The following is a 20,296-nucleotide window of genomic DNA, read 5'->3' as shown; positions in this document are numbered from 1 at the left end:
CAACATAATTAATAAGTTTATTTGGATTAATTCTATAATTTGGTACATAATAAATATAGTGCTTTGATTATTCATTATCTTTATCATTTATTTAATTATTTACATATTTATTTACTTATTTTCATTATTATCGTTAATATTGTTATTTATTTTATTATTGTTGTTTATTGTTAGTACTATTTATTTAGTTATTTGCATTTGAGAATGGATGTCTAATTGTGCATTACATTACGATGTTTAATTGATTAATATGCTTGCATTTAATTGCAATACTTGATTAATTGTGTTGTGATATTGCTGTGCTTTGTTTGTGTGGAATTGGGATGAAGTGGGTCACCATGGGTTTGTGAGACCGTTACCGTTATATGGATCCAATATGATTACTGTTAGCCGGGTAAATGGGAGATCGGCGCCCCCGTGTGCACCTACCGTTACCGTTACCGTTAACCACGGGTTGGCTTCTCGTCGTTGCGCACCGGACAGTCTAGATTTGATTGCAGCCCGCAGGGTGGCCTCCTGTTGTGAGCGCTTGATGATTTAGATTGGATGGAGACCACCGAGTTGCCTCCTGTTGGTATGAAAAAGAAAAGAGAGGATAGAAAAACAATGAGAGGGCTGGTCAAGTGAGGATTAGACCGGTCGGCCAGTATGGGGGATCGGCTCCCTGGTGCACATGTGAGAGGATGAGCCATGTGGGAGGACGGCTCATCGGGGGTTCGGTGACTCCACTGACTAATTTCCACGTGATGTGATTATATGAAGATGTTAATGATTGTGAGTGCTGGTGATGTGCCATTTGTGTGACTGGCTGCGTGAGCATATAACTAGTCGGATGACTAGATTGATATGTTTACACATTTGTGTGACTGCGTGTATTATGCAATAATTATCACTCCTTAGAAAACTCACATGTCTTGTTTAATTTTTCAGGAAGTAAGTTTTTTTTTCTTTAATCCGATATAGGCTATGTTCCTTCAGTGCAGGGGAATAGAGAAATTTTCCTAGTTCTATAATTATTTTACTATGTAATTATATGTATAAAAAGCTATGTATACCAAATAGTTAGTGACTCCGCAGTTGTAGAATTTGTGTACAATTAGTCGTGTATTAACATAGACGATATAATTATGTGAGCCCATAGTAAAAATGTGATGTATTGTTAATTGAGCCCGAACTGTGGTATATTGTAGCTGATAAATTTGGGCCGAGATTTAATAAAATCTTGAGGTTTATTTTCCTATCAATATGGGCTGAATGTTTAAATTATATTGAGATAGTAAATTTTTAGTGTTTCAGGCTTACTACGGGCCTCGGGGGCCTTAAGCTTACCTGGGCCCTAGTGCCGGTCCGACCCACGGAGTCGGGTCGTGATAGATAGCCTCCAAAATATAAAGACCTCTATTTTAGAAGGATTAATTATGTTTTACGATTTCATTGCTTAGAGACTGAATATCCCTTATGAAAATTAAGGTTGTATATATAAAGTTTTTCTTACTTTAAGTCCATGTCTAACTCATTTTTATTTATGATTTTATGTCAAATATCTATTTAGTCGCCATAATTATAGAAATTTTATATATCAAATCATGTCTGGTAAATATTTTATGTTCTAACAAGTTTTATTTTTTGGTGTTTAACTCTTATTTGGAATAAATGAATTTCACGAGATTTTGTTGAATTCATTTGAAAATCTATATTTTTGTGTTTAGAATGAAAAAGAATATAGATTTCAATTTTAAAAATTCAATTCTATGGAATTGGACATAACTACATCAAATCCCATAAAAATAAGTAGAATTTCCAAATGAATTCTATAAATTAAGTAATCAAATTTTTTATGACAAAAACTACCGTTCTCTATCTATAAAGTCAGATTTTCATTTTTTTTAAATTATTTAAATTATTTACTTTATCAAATTTGACCAAAACCTTTTAAAAATTTATTTTTTTATAAACTTATTATTGTGTTTTTATTTTAATATTTTTTGTGTTTTATTTTCATATTTTTTAGCATTTTTTTACTATCAACAAGAGATATTTAAGTTAAATATCCATGTATCGCTAAATTAAATGCAATAATTTTACTAATATTATTTTTATTTTATATATTTATTTAAATAAATGTATAAAAAATTATATAGCATAATGTAAATATAATTGATATATCATTTCAAGGTTATTTTAGAAAATAAAAGCAAATGAATTTTCAATTATAAATTTATTCCATATATGATTACGTGGATTTAATTGAATTATATGTTTTAAATTGTATATAATTCATTCATAAATGAATTCTACTGGAATTCATTTTTAGAAATGAATTTTATATTTTGAATTCATTTATAAGAAAAAGGAGCATAAAAGTTTAAAACATAAAAATAATTGACATAACAAGAGAATATAACAAAGTTTTTGCTTTTTCTTTTCTTTTGAAACTGAATATGTATATATTATTCATTAAATATCATAATATATTTATATTACCAAGTAATTTTTTCAAAATATAGATTTGTAGTATAGAATAATAAAACTAAATAGCAAAAATAAAAATGGCATCAAATAAGCCCTTATTTGTTAGACAATATCAATGTATTACAAAAAATAAACACAAAAATACAGAATGTAACAATATTTTACTCATTCTGATATTTACATTTAAAATTATAACAATAATGTTTAAATTCTTTCTCAAATATTTAAATTATTGTATTCCATTTCTCTTAATCCAAAACCTTTACCATAGCTTAATAACTTTTACTTTGTATAACCTTAAAGTCTCAGATATAACTATTTTATATATTGCACCCTTTCTGCTTTTTAATCTTATCATGATTTATACTGTATAAGATTTCTTAAAAAAGAAAAATTACAATAAAAAATTCATAAATGAAGTTGGTATTCAAATTTAAATTAAATTTGAAAATTCAAATATTATCTTTACAGAGCCGAACCGATCGGTTTACGTCTCTCAGTGGCCAAATACAAAGTTTGTTTACGTTGGCGCCCCCACAAGCATATAACTCTATCTAAAGCTCATGCGTGTGATAATTAGACCATACCGCACATGGCGTGTGGTAATGCAAGTTGTCATTTCGTTACATCAACTTTCCTTAAATGCATGGGATCACTCTTTTACACCTTTCTTTTCTAACAATTTTGGTCGGTTGTTGCCACCAAAATCACTACCCATTTTAATTTTTCATTGACTCACCGGTATATGATAAGTGTAATTTAGTGGACAATTTTTATAAAATTTCGTAAAAAAAATATTTATAAAAAGAGATAATTACGAATATAGATGCAATTAATCTATTTTTAAAAGGATGACATAATTTTTATTGTAGCGGATTAAAATATTCAACATATCCTTAATAAATTCACGCGGTGAATATTGCTCTAACATATACACAGAAATATTTTAAACATTTTAGCCTATGTACTACATTGAAAATCATAACCAATTATACTTTTCACTCTAAAAAAATGGTATAAAGGTCTTTATAGAAAATTCAAAATATTATTTTTTAAAGGTAAAATAGCAAATACCTTTACCTTTAACACAATAATAAAACAATATTTTAATATATATGTTTTGTGTACATGCATGCCCCGAGTACAATATGGCTAATAAAATACTATATTAAATAATATTTTCTTTAAATATATAATACTAACAATTTTACTACGAAACCACAAGTCGACAACGTGTCTTAATCTGAACCTGGAAAGAATAAATAAAATGATTTTTCATATTGACATTTTCTGTATAAGCGGAATAATTTAATAATTAGTTCATAATATTCTATGTAGCATCCAGTAAAATGTATTGTTTTCTAATTTTTTATAATAGTTGTTATATATATATCAAGTGTAATTACCTAGGAGAACAAACATTATCTCCATCATATGTAGCTCATTTTTATTATTTTTACAAAAAGATTTTACCAACCAAAAAAATAATTCATTAAATAATAACATATTTCCGGTTGGCAATATTCCATTATTAGGGGAGAGGGACTGACTTGAAGCTGCAAAAGCATAAATTATTTGAATATCTGACTGTCATGTATTTACAATATATATTATTTTATGATAATTCTTTTAAAACTTATATATAGTGTAATAATAACAGACTGCACCAATATCTATATATATATATATATATATATATTGAACATACCAAAGGCAAGGAACCCATAATTCATTCCTTAAAGCCTACTAAGAATAAACATAGAAAAACATAATTTAAAAACTCTTAGTAGCTACTTAAAATCAGATGTATTTTATAAAAAAAAATTATATTAATTTAGTTTCCATATTTAGTTAATATTAACCTTTCTTTTCTTATTAACTAGATAAATGAGGAAATTTTAATTTCTCTTCTTTTAAATCACTCATACCGTTAAATTAAACCGTAAAAATTTAATTTGATTTGAAATCATATAGTTTAGATTTTTTTTTTTTTTTTTTTTTTTCAAACTGCCGCTTTAATTAAGTTTAGTTCGACTATTGTCTTGAGACCGAATCAAAAGCGATTAGAACATCCCTAATATATACAGTGAAAAAATCAATGGTGATGCACCCATAATTCATTCCTTAAAGGCTACATCTGCTTTCCATTATGTCTGTCTGATTTTGATATGATACCTTTGTAATATTGCTACTGCCAGATATCAGACTTTGCTGTTTCTTTCTCGTATAGTCATTTGACTACCTCTGTCCCTATGTTTATGTGGTTTTTAATTTTTTTTTTTATACCATTTTATTAGCTCGGTTTCGCTTTCCTTTACTCTGACCTAACCAGCAGGACAACTCATTGATCCTAAGTTCATTCAGACTCTCCTGACTCACATAAGATTTAAAAAAAAAAAAAAAGAAAGAAAAAAGATAGAAAGAAAGAAGAAAAACCTAACCAGAGAAATGGTTAAGCTGTGAAATCTCCCTCCACATAACTGACACAGGTTATAAGGTTCCCAAGGTTTTTGGGTGTGCATGAATTTCACCATACTCAATACTCAATAGCCTTTCCATTTACGTTACCGTTTGGGAAAAGGAGTTCTACTAGCTATGGATGGATTCTGGTTTGTTTATATCAGGAGCCATATTTTGCTATTTTTGTTGGGTTCTTAAATTATAGCCACTGTTAAGAATTGGAAGACGTAATTTGGGCATAGACAGATTTCAGACGAACATGAGCACTATTCACTGGCTGTGTTTTTATTAAAAATGACAAGAAAATCCATATAAAAGAATAGAGTTAGAATTATAAAATTAGAACTTTCAAAACACGGGAAAATACTGATATTTTCCTCTCATCCAAACAAAAGATAGGAAAATAATAAAGGAAAGAGAATTGAATTTTTTATGTTATCTTCTCTTTTTATTTTCTTTTTTGTCTCGTCCAAACAAAGTTTAAGATTATTAGATTAACACCACACCAATAGTGTATAATATAACATTTAATAAAAGAAATGAAAACTAACATGAAACTAGCATAAACATTAGATGGTGAAAGCTAGTTGATATGTGACCAAGTGAGTCCCTTTATTATTTCTAAAATGGTGGCGTTTATAATGAATTATAATGTTTGGTCAGAGAGCGAGAGAATCAGACATCGCACTATCTATACCTAACACAGTCTTGTCTGACCCAACGTCACCTTAACCAGACACGAAAATAATGTTCTTCCAATCAAATTTCTGTTATCGACGTCTCCAGCCAGCCTTCTTTCCCATCAGTTCTCTTACGTGTCTTAATACTATTGGTCCAATAGATCTCGTATCCAAGGCCCCCCCTCTGGGACGGGACCACCACAGTATCCGTGTCACAATCATCATCATCCGCACACGGCAAGTTAAATACCGGAGCGGGGCCAGTTGCTCTGGATATTGACGTGTCAAGTGGATACCGTAATGAAGTCGTCTTGGGATGTGGAATTGGAAAGTCGGACGGTGGAGGATTAATGGGTGGTCAAGTTCAGAGGTGATTTTTGATTGAGAAATAGTATGTTTCCAATGTTTGGTTATTGCACGTGTCGTGTCGTGGTTAATGTATGTTTTTATTGATGGTTGTGAATTACGAGGATGTAATAATACGAGACGGTTAGTAATTGTAGAAATTGTACTGCCTAATAGATCTCTTTATAGCCCTTGACTCCCTGAAGCAAGTACACGCGCGTTACTAGAGTACAATCACAGTGTACTTTTTTTTTAATATATTTTTTATTGGTTAAATGTCTGTAATATTTCATTATTTAGTTATTTACATTTAATAAAATAATAATATTCTTTTGAAAGGAATAAAACAATAAGATTCAGTCTCTCATATTTACTATTGAATGATCATTCACTGTGTTTGGAAAGGAGAGAAAAGAAAATAAGAGGAAAATAAGGAAGGATTGTATTGTTTATTTTTCTTTTTTATTTTTCACCTTATGTTTGGATGAGAAGGAAAATAAGATGAGAAAAGAAAATGTTAGTACTAAAGATTATTACAATTTTACCCTTAATAAAAGAATAAAAATAATAATAAATTAAGAGAGTAATTATGTAACAAAATAAGAGAAACTTGCACAATAAAAATTAAAATAATTCAAACCCAGCATTAGGATATGCACAAGTATCACAAATACATAAAAACTATTAGGGGTTATTTTGTAATTTCTGTCAAAACAGTCAGACTTCTCCTCAAGAATTCACAAATTCTCTCCATTTTGGAGAGATTAAAAAGTGGTGGGCCCGGGTGGAATTTGGTATAAATTTTCCTTCCGCCCTTATTTTCTCCCATGTTTCCAAACAAGGCAAAGTAACTTTTCGAAGTTATTTTCTTTCCCTCCCATTTCCCCTCCTTCCCAAACAGAGTGTTAATTTCTTCCTTTAACAGTAAAAATGAAACTTTTAATATAGAGGGACTAAGTAATTAAATAGGATTAAAATTCATGAATGAATCCATGATTTTGTGAAAAAATGAAAAAGAAATAGTAATTTCAACCAAAACCACTAAATAGACATGAAGCATTTTAATGGTTCAAAGTTCAAACTTTGGATCTCTTACATTCCAAAAAAAAAAAAAAAAACATTCCATTCTGAACCTAATAGTAATTTTTTTAAAACAATTTATATACAATATATTAAATTGTACTACCTCTCTCGCAAAATATAAATACTTTTGCAAGTAATTAAGATAAAAAATAATTTAATTAAATTGCTCTTGATTTTGTTATAATCTAAGAGAGTTAATTGCTTCTTGTTCATTGTGCAAAAATCTTAAACGACTTATATTTTAGAACAAATGGAGTAATATCACATTTCAAAATTATCCATTCAGACAAAGTGATAATGAAAGCAAAATCTTTGATGCTATGCGATACTAAAAGCAAAACCTTTGATACTACCTTTGTACATTCTAAGAGGAAATACATACTTACACCCAATGTATGAAGTCACTTATACACTAAATCAATTACAAATAATATTTGATTAAAACACTGAAAAAAAGGGAAAAGAAATTTTTTTTTTTGATTAGCTTGGTGTATGAGACCCACTTATATATACCTCTACCAGATCACTCATACACCAGGTACATGCAAGAAATTTCCCTATGCGTGTGTTTGCTATAATGTATAATCTACACCGTGAGGAATTCTAGCACTATTGTTGAATAGCTTTTTGTACATTCAGATGCTATATCTAACAATGTACAATCTAAGCAAGCTTTTAATATCTTGTGCAAAGGATGTGATATATCAACAGCATAAAATAAATTTAGCAAAAGAATCAACAACCAAGAAAAAATGTCCAAATAAAGGTTTTTACTCCAACAAAGACAAATTTATATGCCAATGCACTCTACCATCCCCAAAATTTAGGTCTCAATACCTTGAGACTGCATGGAATTGGCATGAGCCAGCCCCACCATGTAGAAGAAAGTAAAAATAGAAGCAGAAAGTGCACATGGATTTTTTAAAGAACATAGTTATTGATCATAATTCCTTCAAACTTTTAAGGCCAAAGATGCCAAGGAAAATGATCCATGCACAGGAGAGAAACTCCATAGCTGGTCATGTGATCTCTAGTTTGGGAAGAAGCCCTCACATTAGCAATCTTAAACTTCCAAGCCTGTCATTTTGCATATGGGGCAGATATTCTTCCGGACAAGCCACTGCCTAATGCAGTAAAAGTGAAAGTCATGCCCACAATCCAACTTCCCAAGCTCTTCACCATCAACATAATCCTCCTGCAAATTTTTCGAGGTTAAAAAGAGGGAAAATGAAAAGGACTGGGATGTACCCAAAATGACACTAACTAAATGGCATTTATAATTGATATCCATGATATATACAAGGACATAGAAAGGTCAAAAGATTTGTGCAGCTCTTACCTGACAAATACAGCAAGGTTCATTTTCCAGGGAAGATCCTGTTGCAATTCCTTCATACTTCTGCCGCTTCATATGTGCCTGAATAGCATCTTCACTTAGTCCAGTGGAAACATCTCCAATTTGCTCCTCTAGGGCCAGTAGCTCCTAAAGAACAGAATCATTATTTACAGAACAATGTCCAGAATAAATGATAGCAATAAGAGCCAATTTAGCTTACTATTTGCTTTAAAAGGCAATGCAAATGCAAATTAGAATCTAAAAGAAAGAAAGCAGCCAAGAAATGACAACCACAAAATATCTTAGGATTACAATGTTACCTCATAGGACATGTTATCCACATCAAGACGCATATCTTCATGCAGGTCAGGCTCTTCAGGGACACCATACAACACTGAACGGTCGATGACCATCACATCCTGGCATGCCACCAAATTTTTAGGCCTCATTTGGTGTAAATCATTTTAAAATGTAGAAATTCATTTCAAATGAATTTTGATGCTTGTTATTATCAGTTTAAAGAGTGAAAATCAATTGAATTCCACGTCACTTGTGTTTGATATAAATTTAGAATCTTAAAGAAAATTTGGAAGAGAAAAAATAAAATAAGAAAAATAACAGAAATAAGAGAGACAGAGAAGAGACAGAGAGTGAGAAAAAGAGGAAAAGATGAAAGAAAAGATACAAAAAATAGAGGGAGAGTTAAAAAAAAAAAAAAAATAAAAGAGACAGAAAGAAGGACAAAATGGGCTTTTCATCCAAAAAATTTAGTTGTGTAAGTTCTATGAAATCCTTTTGCAATCAATTTTGATAGAATTTAGTTTAGTTATGTTCAATTCCATATAACTGAATCGTGGAATTTAGATGAACTTTTCTTAACCTAATAAACACTCAAAATTGGTAATTCAATTCAATTCCATAAAATTTTATAGAATTCATTTATGCCAAACTGGGGAGTTTAATAAATCGACTCTTAGTCAAAATTCAAAGAAAGCTAAACAATTATTTGACCATATCAAGAATCCTTGATAGCTCCCATAAGATTGCAATAAGATTCACCAACTGCTAAAACTTTAATATGATATTTTGTGCATTTATTTCAATCAATTTACGTTAAGTAGATTTATGTTCTTTAATATGAGAATTAGAAGTAAATATATAACAGCTTCACCTCGATGGAATGATTTTTGAGATTTCTCTCTCTCTCTCTCTCTCTCTCTCTATATATATATATATATATATATATATATATATATATATAAGAGCGAGCATGAATCTAGATAGAACTTACTTCAAAATGTAAGGAGCCCCCCCAGCGCACGAGTGCCAAAGCATTGCGAACCTGATAAAGTCAAGAATGAACAAACATGAAAAATGTCTCTAATCCTAAAGATGAAAGCCGCGTGTATTAAAGAAAAAAAAAAGATCTGTTGAGGTCACAGAACTTGCAAATTTAGTTACACACCTTAACAAGAGAAAGAAGCAACTAAGGCAATAACTTAAAGCATGAATATTTAGAACAAATGAGTGAAAACACCAGATAAAGAAAATGCATAATAAATCAGTAAAAAGGCTATCCTTGTGCCAATTTTTTGCCCCTTATCTTATTTCATAATTAAGTACATCCAAATAATTGTTTTTATTAATTTTATTTTAAATAAAGTTATTTGTATTTCTAACTAGAATTTAAATAAAGGCCATAACGTATCATATCAGCCATTTTGTAAGAGACATTAAGCCTTTCCATAACATTAATCACCAAAAGAATACTGGGATTCGAAATTTCAAATGAAATTACACAAAACAGCTGTTAGGACCATTCTGAAACGGAGGAACAATCATTATACTTTAATAAACCTGTTGGAACCTTTCTCAGAGATTCACGTGCAAGGTCTCTTTGATTATGCAAAAAATCCCCTGGCTAAACCTGTTATGCAATTTGAGGTCCTAAATGTCAGTTATCTTCTCTAATGCTCCAGGTGTCATTTTGAGCTCCTTACTATCTCTATATGGAATCCTCAAACTCTCACTGCCTCTCTTAGAGAAGTGGGTGAAAATTCACCTGGGTTCCCACAGGTCCCACAATAGGAAATAGGCAATGAAGGAGAAGAAAAATAGTGGTGCTAGGAAGAGGATTTTCCCGCAAAAAAAAATTTCTTTGATGTTATCTAGACGACATTTATATGTTTCTTTATCAGGATTTTGAAGAAAATATTTAGCCTGGTTCCTCTCTTCAAGACGCAAACTTTACCAGCCCTACCTCAAACAATGAAATTCATAAAGGACATTAAAGCTTAAGGAGATGGTTTATTGTGCCTACCTCAGAAACCAGTCTTCTTCTCCTCTGAGCAGCAGTCAAAGAGCTCAGTGCCACTTCAGTATGAGGACCAGTTTGTCTCTCCAACCATGTTCTCAATCCTGACCTAAGACGCATCTGAGGAGACCTAGCATTACCAACACTAGCAGATAATTCCCTTTCTCTTCCAGCAGTAGAAAAACCCAAATGCCATGGGCAGTAGCTACTCTGCCTTTGAGATTCGGCATGATTGACAATGTCTGATGTTCTCTGTGCATATTGCTGAGCCATGTTGCCTCGCAGAAACCAAAATGAAGCAGGTAAATGATTAACATGTGAATTAGAGCCATTTCTGGAACCAGAACCAGTGTTTCTAGGAGAATTTATCCCAGGGACAAAGTTCTGGCTTGTTAACAAGTGTTCCGAATTTCTCCTTTGAGATAAAGGAGGAAGCATGTCATGTCTCAGATTGTTCCTTGAGTTGTTTTCTAGAAGAAAATCATCACCTCCATTTACAGCGTAAGCCGAAATAGATGGCAGACTGGTTCTTGACCTGGTGACTGCATTCCACTGCAAAGGCTGTAAAGTTTCTGAAGAATAAGGAAATTGTACAGGTTGCTGCATTGGAGGAATTGGCTGAACTATTCCTGTCATCGAGCTAGTATTTAGAGCACAATCAAATGGGACAAGAACACCTGATTGATCAGGTAATTGTGCATAAGAATTCCTCATGGTCCATCCCATCAAGTTAGCTGGCAAAAAATCTTGTTGATTTGCAGTTCTTCTCGGACGAGTATTTCTTTGGTGGGGTGCAGCTTCTCCTACTAGCCCTACGGTTTGATGGATGCCAGAGCTGGCTCCACCACCAGCTCTAAATCCACTTCCTGCTGTACTAGAAGGTTGATGTGTGACAAAAGCTGAACCTAAACCAACTGTTTGCTCTGAAGCCCTGACATTTGGATGATTATCCATTGGAGTTGGTAAATTCAATCTTCTACTAACGCTTTCTTGAGTAGTAACAAGTTGTTGAGCTAGCCTTGAGCTTTCACCGAAAGAAAGTTGTGCAGAAGCATCTTCAGGTGCTCTTCTTTTGCAGGATAGACGCCTACCAATTGATGATTGACCTTCTCCACACTCATTTTCTTCCAGCACATACCCAGAAATTCCGGAGGAGATCATGAGTGGACTGGAATTAGAAGGATCACTGGCAAATGGATTCTGATCAGCGTCTAATTCACCTCTTTTGAATGGACTTAGACACAAACCTGTCGCAATATTCAGATTTGCATTGATGTCATGGCCATCACATGGTTCATTTAAATCTGTGTTTTCAGGGACCGCACTAAAACTAGCCTGTTGCAAAGACGATTGCCTACCTGCTTGCAGACTATTTTCCAGGCTTGCATTAATTCTACGAGGAAAAGGATCAATCATGGGCCCAAAATACATTCCCAAGCTTTGATCAGTTGCAGCACCAGCAATAGGGGAACAAAGTAAACCATCTTCAGCTAATAAATCCTGAAATCGAACTGGAGTTTGAGTGATCAAACTGGAAGTAGATTGATCCATCCTGTTAGTGTTAGATAGCAATGCATCTTCAGCTAATACATCTTGAAACTGAATAGGGGTTTGGTTGTTTATGCTATAGCTAGATTGACCCACCCAGCCTATAACAGGATGGCTATCATGAATGGAATCATCAACTGGAACTACATTATTCTGATCCCATCCGAGATTGATGCCATTGGACCCGCAGTCCAAATAAAAGGTTTCACGATGTGCATTGGAGGAGGTGCTATCTTGGCCTTGCATCATGGCCAATTGATTTTCTATTTGGAGGCCAATTACCCAAGGCTGCCTTGCTTGAAGTAGGATGTCCCTCCAGACCTGAGAATACAAAAAATATATTAGAAGCAACTATGCAAATAATAAAAAGAGTTGCATTGAATAAATCATATCAGCCTTAATACATGCAGACTCAGGATTATATAAACTTAATTTACACAAATTAAAGTAAATGAGCTACAAATAAAACATAGATTCTCCAGATCTGAAATATAAAAATTACATAAATAATGCAAGGCTTGATTGATGAATATTACAGTGTTTCACTTAAACTCGCAACAGAATAATGGAATGCTAAACTGATAGAAACCATTTGCCATTTACATCCAAACTGCTTAAATATTAACCATTGACATGAACTAAATAACAAATTTGACAAGTAGGTCTTGAAAAGCACTTGGTATACTACAGACCATGGGTCATCATATCAATATGTTTTGAAACAAATATTAAAAACGTTTCATCAATAGCCATAGACATGCCACTTGATCCTCTTAAACTCTTCCTTCTTCATGCAGAAAGGACTATGCACTTTTATGAAATTTCAATAGGGTTGAATGTTTTAATGTAAAAAAAAAAAGGCCTTTCGAGGTGCATGATTAAACACCAAATTCACCACAAAATTTAATTTCAAACTTGAGTCAGCCAAATAATTAAAATACATAGGCCCAACCGTGAAGTTGCTTGATAAATACAAAAGAGGATGTCAGGGAAGGCAGCAAAATAAATCAATGAAAGCATACAAAATTGTGAGAAGTAAAATTACGAAAAAAAATTCCATGATAACAAAGAGAGGTGACATAAACCAAATATGCAAATAAATATGTGTAATTGATAAAACATAACAACCAGCTTTTAACATATTTGACTCTAAATACACATGTAGGAATATTAACTCTAATATACAGAGTAAGAATATCATCCAAAGCAGTTGACAAAGAGCCAAACAACATGTTAACATGATCAAGAGTGCTGTTAAACATTCTATTCTTGGATCCACAAACTTGGAAGTAACGAATCTGTTATATAAGATAACAAAAATTCAGAAAAGAAGTGGAGAACAATAATATAACATTTGGAGGGAGATAAAAAGGACGTAGAGGGGGTACACTGCAATCACTGAGTAGGATTTAACCCAAACTATTAAGAAGCAATAATCAAAAATGAAAATGTCATTAATGAACTAAAAAAATAAGATCTAAAGGGTCACAAGAGTTCCCACATAATTTTCAAAAATTTAGTATAGCAACATGAGAATGTCTACAGTCTGACAAGATTATTTAACCATAGATATTTATAAAGTAATCAATATTTTCAACATGCATTCACAAATTTTCAAATTAAAATCTACAACTGTGAGGATTAAAAAGTCCAAGAAAACTTATCCAAATTAGTAAAAGGAGGTGAATATGTTAAAAATCAACTAATTATCTAAAGTCAGATGTCAAGAAAAAGAAAAGAAGTTTGAAAATTAATAACCCTTATCCCCTTTTTTTAAAATTGTACATTGTGTAGCTTCAAGCACAAAGAAAGAATATGAATGCTTTGACCAAAATATTTTCTACAGACACAGGGTTGACATGTCACCAACAAGTATAGAGGTTGTAGATCATTGAAGCAGAGTAACAAAATTAACGCTAGAGGGAACAAAAATAGCCAAAAAAAGAAAATGTATGCCTTCATCAGTAGTGATAAGGATCTTGCTCTAAACCAGGGAAATTTTGACTGGAAAGCTTCGGATGAATATTGGAGCCAAAATTGAATTTTTCAAACAAGATGTGATTATGCGGTCTATACACATGAACAATGATCAGAAAACAAATTTCAAGTTTTGAGCAAAATTGTTGAGGTGTTTGGCAGGATGGTTTGCCATTTTTTTTTTAATGAACTCACAATGAAGATAGCCTAAACAGTAAATCCTTGTGATATTTCAACCAAAAAGCAGCATCAAATTAGTTCCAAAGAATTCTAAATCATCAGATCTGCACCTAAATTAATTATATATAATTCTAAAATTGAAAAAGCTTAATGTGAGTGTGTTCACTATAAATCACCAATAACACAAGATGGAAGAACAATTTTCAATTTACATGCTTCATTGATAAGACATCAGAAGTTTGGTCAATCAACCCCATTCAAACAAATTTTGTACATCATTTTTTATTTAAAAGGAAAAGGATTTCTTACATAGAAGACACAAAGTAAAACCATAGATCAACAAAAAGTTAAAACTATAAAAACAAATCAGCATAATCAAACCAAAACAGTGTGCTCATTAAAAAAAAAGGGCAAGAACTAATTTATCCAAACTGAACTTCTTAACAAGTATTCCAAACAATTGAATCGAAGTTATTTATTTATAGAAGCAATCAGACTAACATTGAACCATTGATTTGTGGATTTAAAATTATACTTCCAGACAAGTAAAACAAAAACTCAATTCAAAGTATACACAAATAATCAAGTGACAAAACCACACAGATATAGATATTAGTAATAGAAGTGGAAAAGAAGAGAAAATGAAATGAAAAAAAAAAAAAAGAGGAAAGAGATTATACCCAATACCCAAACACGGATATAGAATTTGAAAATGGATGAAAATGAAAGAGGTGTGATGCTACAAAGAACACAAGCCCTCCTCTTTTCTCACTCTAATTGTGTGTATGCCGAGTATCTGAGTGTGTGTGATGGGATTATAATGGGTATAAAGAGAATGATGCATGTACGAGAAAAATTTAGATTTAAAGGAATAGGAATCCGGGAAGAGCGAAATTTCCAATGATAGATATGAATCATAATAAGAGAAGAAGAGACAAGTATGGTAGTAAGGTGTCATGGTTGGCTGCTGACCAATTGGATTTCCACTCCGCATGAGCCCCTCACCCTGACAGCCCCGTGTCACACTTCTCTGCATGACTCTCTCTCTCTACCAGCGCTTACAGTTTTGCCAACTTTCTCTCTCTATATCTGAAATTTTATGGAAACAAACTCGCCTTCCAACGAGCGCCGTTATTTTCTTGCTTTCTATTCCCTTCTCTGCGTTTTGAATATGTGGTCCGTTTCAATTGTCATTTGGTTCGCTTCGTTTGGTTTGGTTTGGTTCGGTTCGCTCTTTCTCTCTAGTTTAATACTTTCCTTAACAGTGAGGAATTATTTCCTTTAGATGATATATTCATTGTATTTTGTTTTCTTGGGTCATTAATTTTCTGATGAAGCAATTACTTTTTTTTCATTGGCATATTGATTTTGGTCTAAATTACTTGTACCAATAAAAAATATGTTGATTTTATTCGCACTGTTAAATTATTTCATTATAATATAATTTCATAGAAAATAAATTACTTTTTCTAATTAAAATTTATCAACTTACACAACACAATTACCTGCTGTGTGCTTCTCTCTGTGTCTAAACTCTTGATAGGACAAAAATAACTTATCGTCATAAATCAAATTGGAGAGAACAACTTCGTATATATATATATATATATATATATCAAATTGGCATTTTAATGTAAAATCATATTTAATTTAATTATTTAAATGATCATATTATCAACAATTTTATTGCTTATATGAAATCTTTATCAATTCTAATAAGATCCATCGATCTTCTTTCTAGTCAACAATTGTCTATATGTATAGTAGGTATATATGGTCCAACTTATCCTTAGCTACTGACTAGAAATTAGAAAATGTATTATATGCTTACTGTATATTAATTTATCTACTTTCCAATATCAGTCTTTTGACCAAATTGGTAAAAAATAAATAAATAAAAAATCTTCATCGATTAATATATGAAACATGCTTACAAACAAAAATATTTTTTTCTTTGTGACGTTTTTAATTATGGAAAAAGTTTTTAATTAAAATATTATATTAAAAATTTAGCTACAATGTATAAAAACATATTTATAATATTCATTAATCATAATGATACAAGAAAAAAAAGAAAGAAAAGAAAGTACATATTATGATATTAGTGCTAGACAAAGAATTGGGCCGAAGTTTTAACTTTGGGCCTTAATGGGCTCTCCAAGCCTTTAGGCGAGTTTCGGCCTTCTACTTCGGCCAGCTATTACATAGTTCCCAATCCCACTATGCTTCGAAGATTTCTTTCCGACAAGCTAGGGTTTTAGGTTTATAACCTCTGCCAAAAGGAAAAAAAAAAAAATTTCCTTCAACAGTTATCGGAATCAATGGCGTCTAGGGTGTCGCTTAAGAGCAAAGGGAAAAGCAGCAGCGGGAAGGGAAACAAAGTTATGGAAGAGAAATCGATGGCGCAGTGCTTAAAGGAGTGGAGCACTTGGACTATGAAGAAGGCTAAAGTCGTTACTCATTATGGATTCATTCCTTTGATTATCATAATCGGTATGAATTCCGAGCCTAAGCCCCAGCTTTACCAGCTCCTGACTCCTGTCTGATCAAATCAATCGATGCCAGATCGGGATGGTTTGGCTTCTCTTCTTTTGAGTCGATGCCTATTTGTCGAATCTACATGGATTGATTGAGGGTTCTTATTTTAGCGTAGGAGATGTACGATCTATGGATTTTATGTAAGTCTGTGGATGGTTTAATTAATATAATATGTGAAAGTTTTTTTAATCGTATTTGTGGGTGTGGATTTTTGGTTGAATAATACAAAATATTTGCTGGTTAGGGTTTTCGTATATGTTATAACTTATACGTATGCCGTGCAATCTGTCCTCATCACATTAAAGTTTTTGTTCAGTTTCTTGGCTGCAGTTGTTGATTTGGTATGTGGAAGCTCAGCATATTTGATTTGAATTAATTGATTACACCTGGTTACAACCAACATATTTGCTTGATTACTTGTTTGTGATGACCAGGACGTAAGTATCCTCTTATCAATGAGGAAGAAGGAAAGTTGTTATTTATCTCTTGTTTTAGCTGTGGGGTAATTTCATTTTGTTTGGCCTTAATTACGTGCTTTATATCCTTTCAAATTTGATTGTGTACAGCAACAAATAACTAGCCTAAGCTTTGTTTCCTATATTTGTATGTCATTTGAACCGTTTAGGTAAGGGGTACAGTCAACAAATGACCAAAAGCTACTAAATTTGTTATCCTGGGTTTACTTCTCTTCAATCTATCGCTTACAGATTTGTGCTATAACCGTGCGCCTTTTTCCTTCTGGGCATGATTTTCCTTTTACGAAGTCTTGCATATTGGCATGTCCCTAAAATGATTATTTGTCTGCGTTTTAATTGCCTTTCTTGATGCTTATATCTTGCACGAATATAGCTCCAAATTTGCATCTATCTGAACTCATGAATTGATCATATGATATACATACTGATACTGATGGCTGTGCTTCTTCCGTAATCCTGTTTTTCATTTAATCCTTAATTTGAAGGCGAACTTGGAATCACCTGGACATACAAGTTTATGTTTTTGTGCCATGTTCTCAATATTTTGTTGTGATCTTAATGAAATTAGGGGATATAGAGCATTGCTATTTTTATGTTTTCTACTTCCTTTCTCTTTGCATAAAGCTTGTTGCTCTTCTTCAATGCATCTTGCTTATTGCTCTTGGTAAATGGATGAAGAACTACATCAATATCCATGCTTCAAGGAACCACAACTTGCATACCTATTAACAGACTGTCATTTTGATTCCTCATTTGAGAACATCTCAGTGAGGTATGGCCAGGGAGCTGTACCACATCTATACTGTTGGCACAAACAGTTCTAAGGCTCAAGCTGGAGCAGTTCCTTGCACTAGCCTCTGTTCAGTAAATGGCTGGCTGGCTTGTGTATAGCTTGTAGCTTTATAATTTATATGTTCCTACCTCTTTGCTGTATATAATGTCAACTGAATCCACATGCTTCATATTTTTATATTGCAGGCCTTTTGTAAAATTTTCTTCCCACATTCTAAATTTCCATCATGAACCTCATGATTGGTTTGTTTTGTGATTTGCTTGAGGCGTGCCTTGTTTCCCTGAGTCTGCACTTAATCTGTACTTGTGCATCAAAGTTTCAGGTGCCTTGTTAACTTCTTGGTCCCTTCTAAACCACTTTTGTTTTTAGATTTTAGAATCTAAAATCAGCAGAGAGACTGGATATATTTCTGTTCACTTAATATTAGAACCTTTATGTAGTTGTGTGGTGTAGCAAGAATTCACAAGTCTTTGGTTTGACCTGGAAAGATCGACTGCTTTTGATGGGTTATATTTGTTGAGGATGTTTATATTAATCTTAATTGTTTTTTTAATGTATATCAATTTCTCAGCCTTTGTACTAACATTAGCATCTAGCAAAAAGGATCGATCAATCTTAACGCAGCAAATTTGCAATTTAGGTGCCGAAGGCAGTGGTTTTCAACTGACAATATCCATCTCTCTGGACGTATAAAAGAAATTCATAAGATACCCACAAATGGTAGACAAAGCACGAGGATGTAACATAAAGAAGACTATAGAGTTAAAAGAGGGGAAGAGGGCTGTTGCCTGTGATTCCAGGGGCTTTACAGAGAATGTTGAAGGGTGAGGAAAATATAAAATGAGAAGTTCTTTCTTGTTTGGTTTAAGATGGCGTATTTATTAGGTAGTGTACTTCCACGTCTAATAGGTATGATTTATATGGGTTAGGTATGCAAATAAATTTAAATTAAATTATTCTGAAGTTACAAAGAAAAATGATGTTCATAATATAATTTAGAGTGTATTTAGATGTAATAATAATATATTCAAATGATAAGTTGGTAAATTAATTAATAATGGCATACTTCCTTTTGTATGGGGAAGAAGAATGGTATGCTTGAAAATTTGAATTAATAATGAACTATTAAGCAAAACGACTTTATAAATTTTTTGAGAAGTTGCACCTTCTTACTCTCCTTCAATTATAGTTATCAAACAAAGCTTAAATCTGAGGAATTAAGGAGGCTTAAAACTTGATTTATAACACGACTGATCTTTTACAAGAGGACAGTGAATCAATCTATTGTGAGAAAACAATATGATTAAGGGAAGTCATTTTATAATAATTTGGCTATTGTTATCATTTCTAAAGCATGCTTCACAAATTGTCACTCTACAATATTTAGCATATTACTCTTCTGGATTATTTTCACCACGGATGCTTTTGAAATATATTTAGTTATTTACCCATAGGAAAGATGAACTTAGAAGACCAAATGAGTATTAATTTAATGATATGAAATTATTTCTCTCACAGTGATATTAAGAATTCGAATATCAGTCAACTAATATTGCGAAGTGACAAAAATAAAGACTTTAACTATCACTAATTGCACTTTCTTTATTCATTATTATTAGTATTATTAGGTGAAAGTGGAAATTAATGTGAAGGCTTTGCTAGCAATGATTTGAAACTTGGGTATGTTTTACCGTTACCTCCATAGTCATATATATTATTTTTTAATGTATAAAAATTCCTGTCCTTTTCTCCTTGAATATTATTATGACAGGGACTGCTGATTTTACGCGGTATTGGACTCACTCACCTGCTACTGCAGCCATTGTTGACGAAACTGACTTTACAAGCTATTGCTGAATTCTCCTAGTTTCTAATAATAACTTGATGGGAGTAGTTTAGTTATAAGACAAATACTTTTATAATCCTACTCTGTTGAATAAATAGATACATCTATATATGTTTGTGATTTGTTTAATGTCTATATATTTGTATTAGTCGCTGAAATTTTAATTTTAAAATCATTCATGATGTTGCCTAGTAATCTATTACTATATATTAGAGAGATTTTCTAAAAAAAAAAAAAGATAACTAAAG

General features: G+C 32.2%; 2 protein-coding genes across 3 annotated transcripts; one reads left to right on the top strand and one right to left on the bottom strand.

Moving 5' to 3' along the window:
• Positions 1–7,737: 7,737 nt before the first annotated feature.
• Positions 7,738–15,530, bottom strand: LOC105639725 (E3 ubiquitin-protein ligase MBR2). 2 transcript variants are annotated; one of them, XM_012223863.4, is made up of 6 exons: positions 15,076–15,530; positions 10,697–12,559; positions 9,668–9,718; positions 8,697–8,795; positions 8,380–8,523; positions 7,738–8,235 (listed from the first exon to the last, which is right to left on the bottom strand). In XM_012223863.4, exons 2-6 carry the CDS (start codon positions 12,485–12,487, stop codon positions 8,104–8,106), a joined length of 2,217 nt encoding a protein of 738 aa, XP_012079253.1. In that variant the 5' UTR covers positions 12,488–12,559; positions 15,076–15,530; the 3' UTR covers positions 7,738–8,103. The 2 variants fall into 2 exon arrangements, with proteins under 2 accessions (XP_012079253.1, XP_020537169.1); XM_020681510.3 differs by having other exon boundaries at positions 15,368–15,527.
• Positions 15,531–16,617: 1,087 nt separating this feature from the next.
• On the top strand, positions 16,618–17,127 carry LOC105639726 (mitochondrial import receptor subunit TOM7-1). The gene has a single exon (XM_012223864.4). The coding sequence runs from the start codon at positions 16,717–16,719 to the stop codon at positions 16,939–16,941; it is 225 nt and encodes a 74-aa protein (XP_012079254.1). The 5' UTR covers positions 16,618–16,716; the 3' UTR covers positions 16,942–17,127.
• Positions 17,128–20,296: the final 3,169 nt, after the last annotated feature.

Source organism: Jatropha curcas, chromosome 3 (genome assembly GCF_041381405.1).
Source record: "Jatropha curcas cultivar XTBG-Jc1 chromosome 3, XTBG_Jcur_1.0, whole genome shotgun sequence".
Classification (NCBI taxonomy): domain Eukaryota; kingdom Viridiplantae; phylum Streptophyta; class Magnoliopsida; order Malpighiales; family Euphorbiaceae; genus Jatropha; species Jatropha curcas.
The sequence above is the reverse complement of the archived record's forward strand: the minus strand, read 5'-3'. Positions and strand labels throughout refer to the sequence as shown.

What these genes read in the sequence shown, in the direction of transcription:
- LOC105639725 (XM_012223863.4), bottom strand. Translation starts at nt 12,487, where the DNA reads ATGATGCAAGGCCAAGATAGCACCTCCTCCAATGCACATCGTGAAACC. An exon ending in TGGATAACATGTCCTATGAG is followed by an intron (nt 8,524 to 8,696) that starts GTAACATTGTAA and finishes TCTGTTCTTTAG; the next exon opens with GAGCTACTGGCCCTAGAGGA. An exon ending in AACCTTGCTGTATTTGTCAG is followed by an intron (nt 8,236 to 8,379) that starts GTAAGAGCTGCA and finishes AAAAATTTGCAG; the next exon opens with GAGGATTATGTTGATGGTGA.
- LOC105639726 (XM_012223864.4), top strand. Translation starts at nt 16,717, where the DNA reads ATGGCGTCTAGGGTGTCGCTTAAGAGCAAAGGGAAAAGCAGCAGCGGG.